General features: G+C 36.8%; 1 protein-coding gene across 1 annotated transcript; it reads left to right on the top strand.

Moving 5' to 3' along the window:
* Window positions 1–280: 280 nt before the first annotated feature.
* LOC141664943 (uncharacterized) lies at window positions 281–849 on the top strand. Its single transcript, XM_074470899.1, has 3 exons — window positions 281–394; window positions 510–602; window positions 676–849. The coding sequence occupies exons 1-3, from the start codon at window positions 281–283 to the stop codon at window positions 847–849; spliced, it is 381 nt and encodes a 126-aa protein (XP_074327000.1).
* Window positions 850–1,215: the final 366 nt, after the last annotated feature.

The following is a 1,215-nucleotide window of genomic DNA, read 5'->3' as shown; positions in this document are numbered from 1 at the left end:
AGGAATGCTCGCAAGGACAATGATTCCAATCGACACTGAAAACTGGCCAAAAGTGGATTGTGATCTAAAAGCAAAATTATGGGATGATGTCCAGGTAAATTATATCCCTTGTTGACTTCTTCATTTTATTTAAATTGTGACTGTAAATTATGTGGCTAATTTATATTATGTGGCTCTTTAGGACACATTCAAAATTGCCCCAGAAAGTGAGAAGCTTGTGCTACAATCGGCAGGTGAAAAATGGAGGCAGTTTAAAGCTGATTTAACTGCAAAATATGTGATGCTATTTATTGGAAAAAAGAAGAAATTGATGAAGCCTCCGAAGAAGTATGCGTTTGTTGGTAAAGAACCTTGGAAGAAATTTGTTGCAGAGAGGACGAGCCCCAAATGGCTGGTATGAATATATTCTATTAATAAAATATACATGATTGCCATTTTACTTGCTAAATGATTAAATAGATTTTGGTTAAATAATATTTATTAATTTTTACTAATTTATTTTGGTGCAGGAACAACGTAAGTTACAGAGCAATAGAGTGGGTAAACGGAAATATCATCACCGCTTGTCAAGGAAGGGGTATATTGGTTTGCGAGAAGAAGAAGTAAGAACCATATCTATTTGGCTTTGCAATTCTAAGTTTTAAGGGAGTTTAAACATTTTCTCTTTTTTAACAGATAAAGAAAGGGAACTTAAAGCGGAAAGAGAAACCTGATCGTGCAATTTTTTGGTGGAAGGCTAGGATGCCAAAGAATCCTGATGAGCTTACTGAAGAGCAAGCGGAAATAAATGCGAGAATTGTAAGTGATATTTTTAATACTGTATTCCCTTCAAAGATAATTGCGTCATAAATAATGCACTAATTGTTTGTATTTATTTTACAGGCTGAGTTACTTGAAATGAAGGAGAAGGGTGAATTTGTTCCACATGGAATAGAAGATGTGTTGACTACGGCACTTCAGACTCCTGAGCACGCAGGAAGGGTTCGAGGGGTTGGCGGCTTTGTCACTCCAACAGCATTCTTTAATTTGCCGAAAGCGAAAAAGACTAAAATTACCAAGGCAGAGTTGTTGGATCAGTTGGAAAGAAATCAGCGGGAGATGGCTGAACTTAAGGCCTTGGTTAATGCTTCGAATGGTCACTCTCCTATGTTCTCTGACAAATCAAGTTATCAAGTACCTGTTAATAAAGAGGGAGCTGCTGATAAGCGGAATGTT

This window comes from Apium graveolens, chromosome 6 (genome assembly GCF_009905375.1).
Source record: "Apium graveolens cultivar Ventura chromosome 6, ASM990537v1, whole genome shotgun sequence".
NCBI classification, from domain to species: Eukaryota; Viridiplantae; Streptophyta; class Magnoliopsida; order Apiales; family Apiaceae; genus Apium; species Apium graveolens.
The sequence above is the reverse complement of the archived record's forward strand: the minus strand, read 5'-3'. Positions and strand labels throughout refer to the sequence as shown.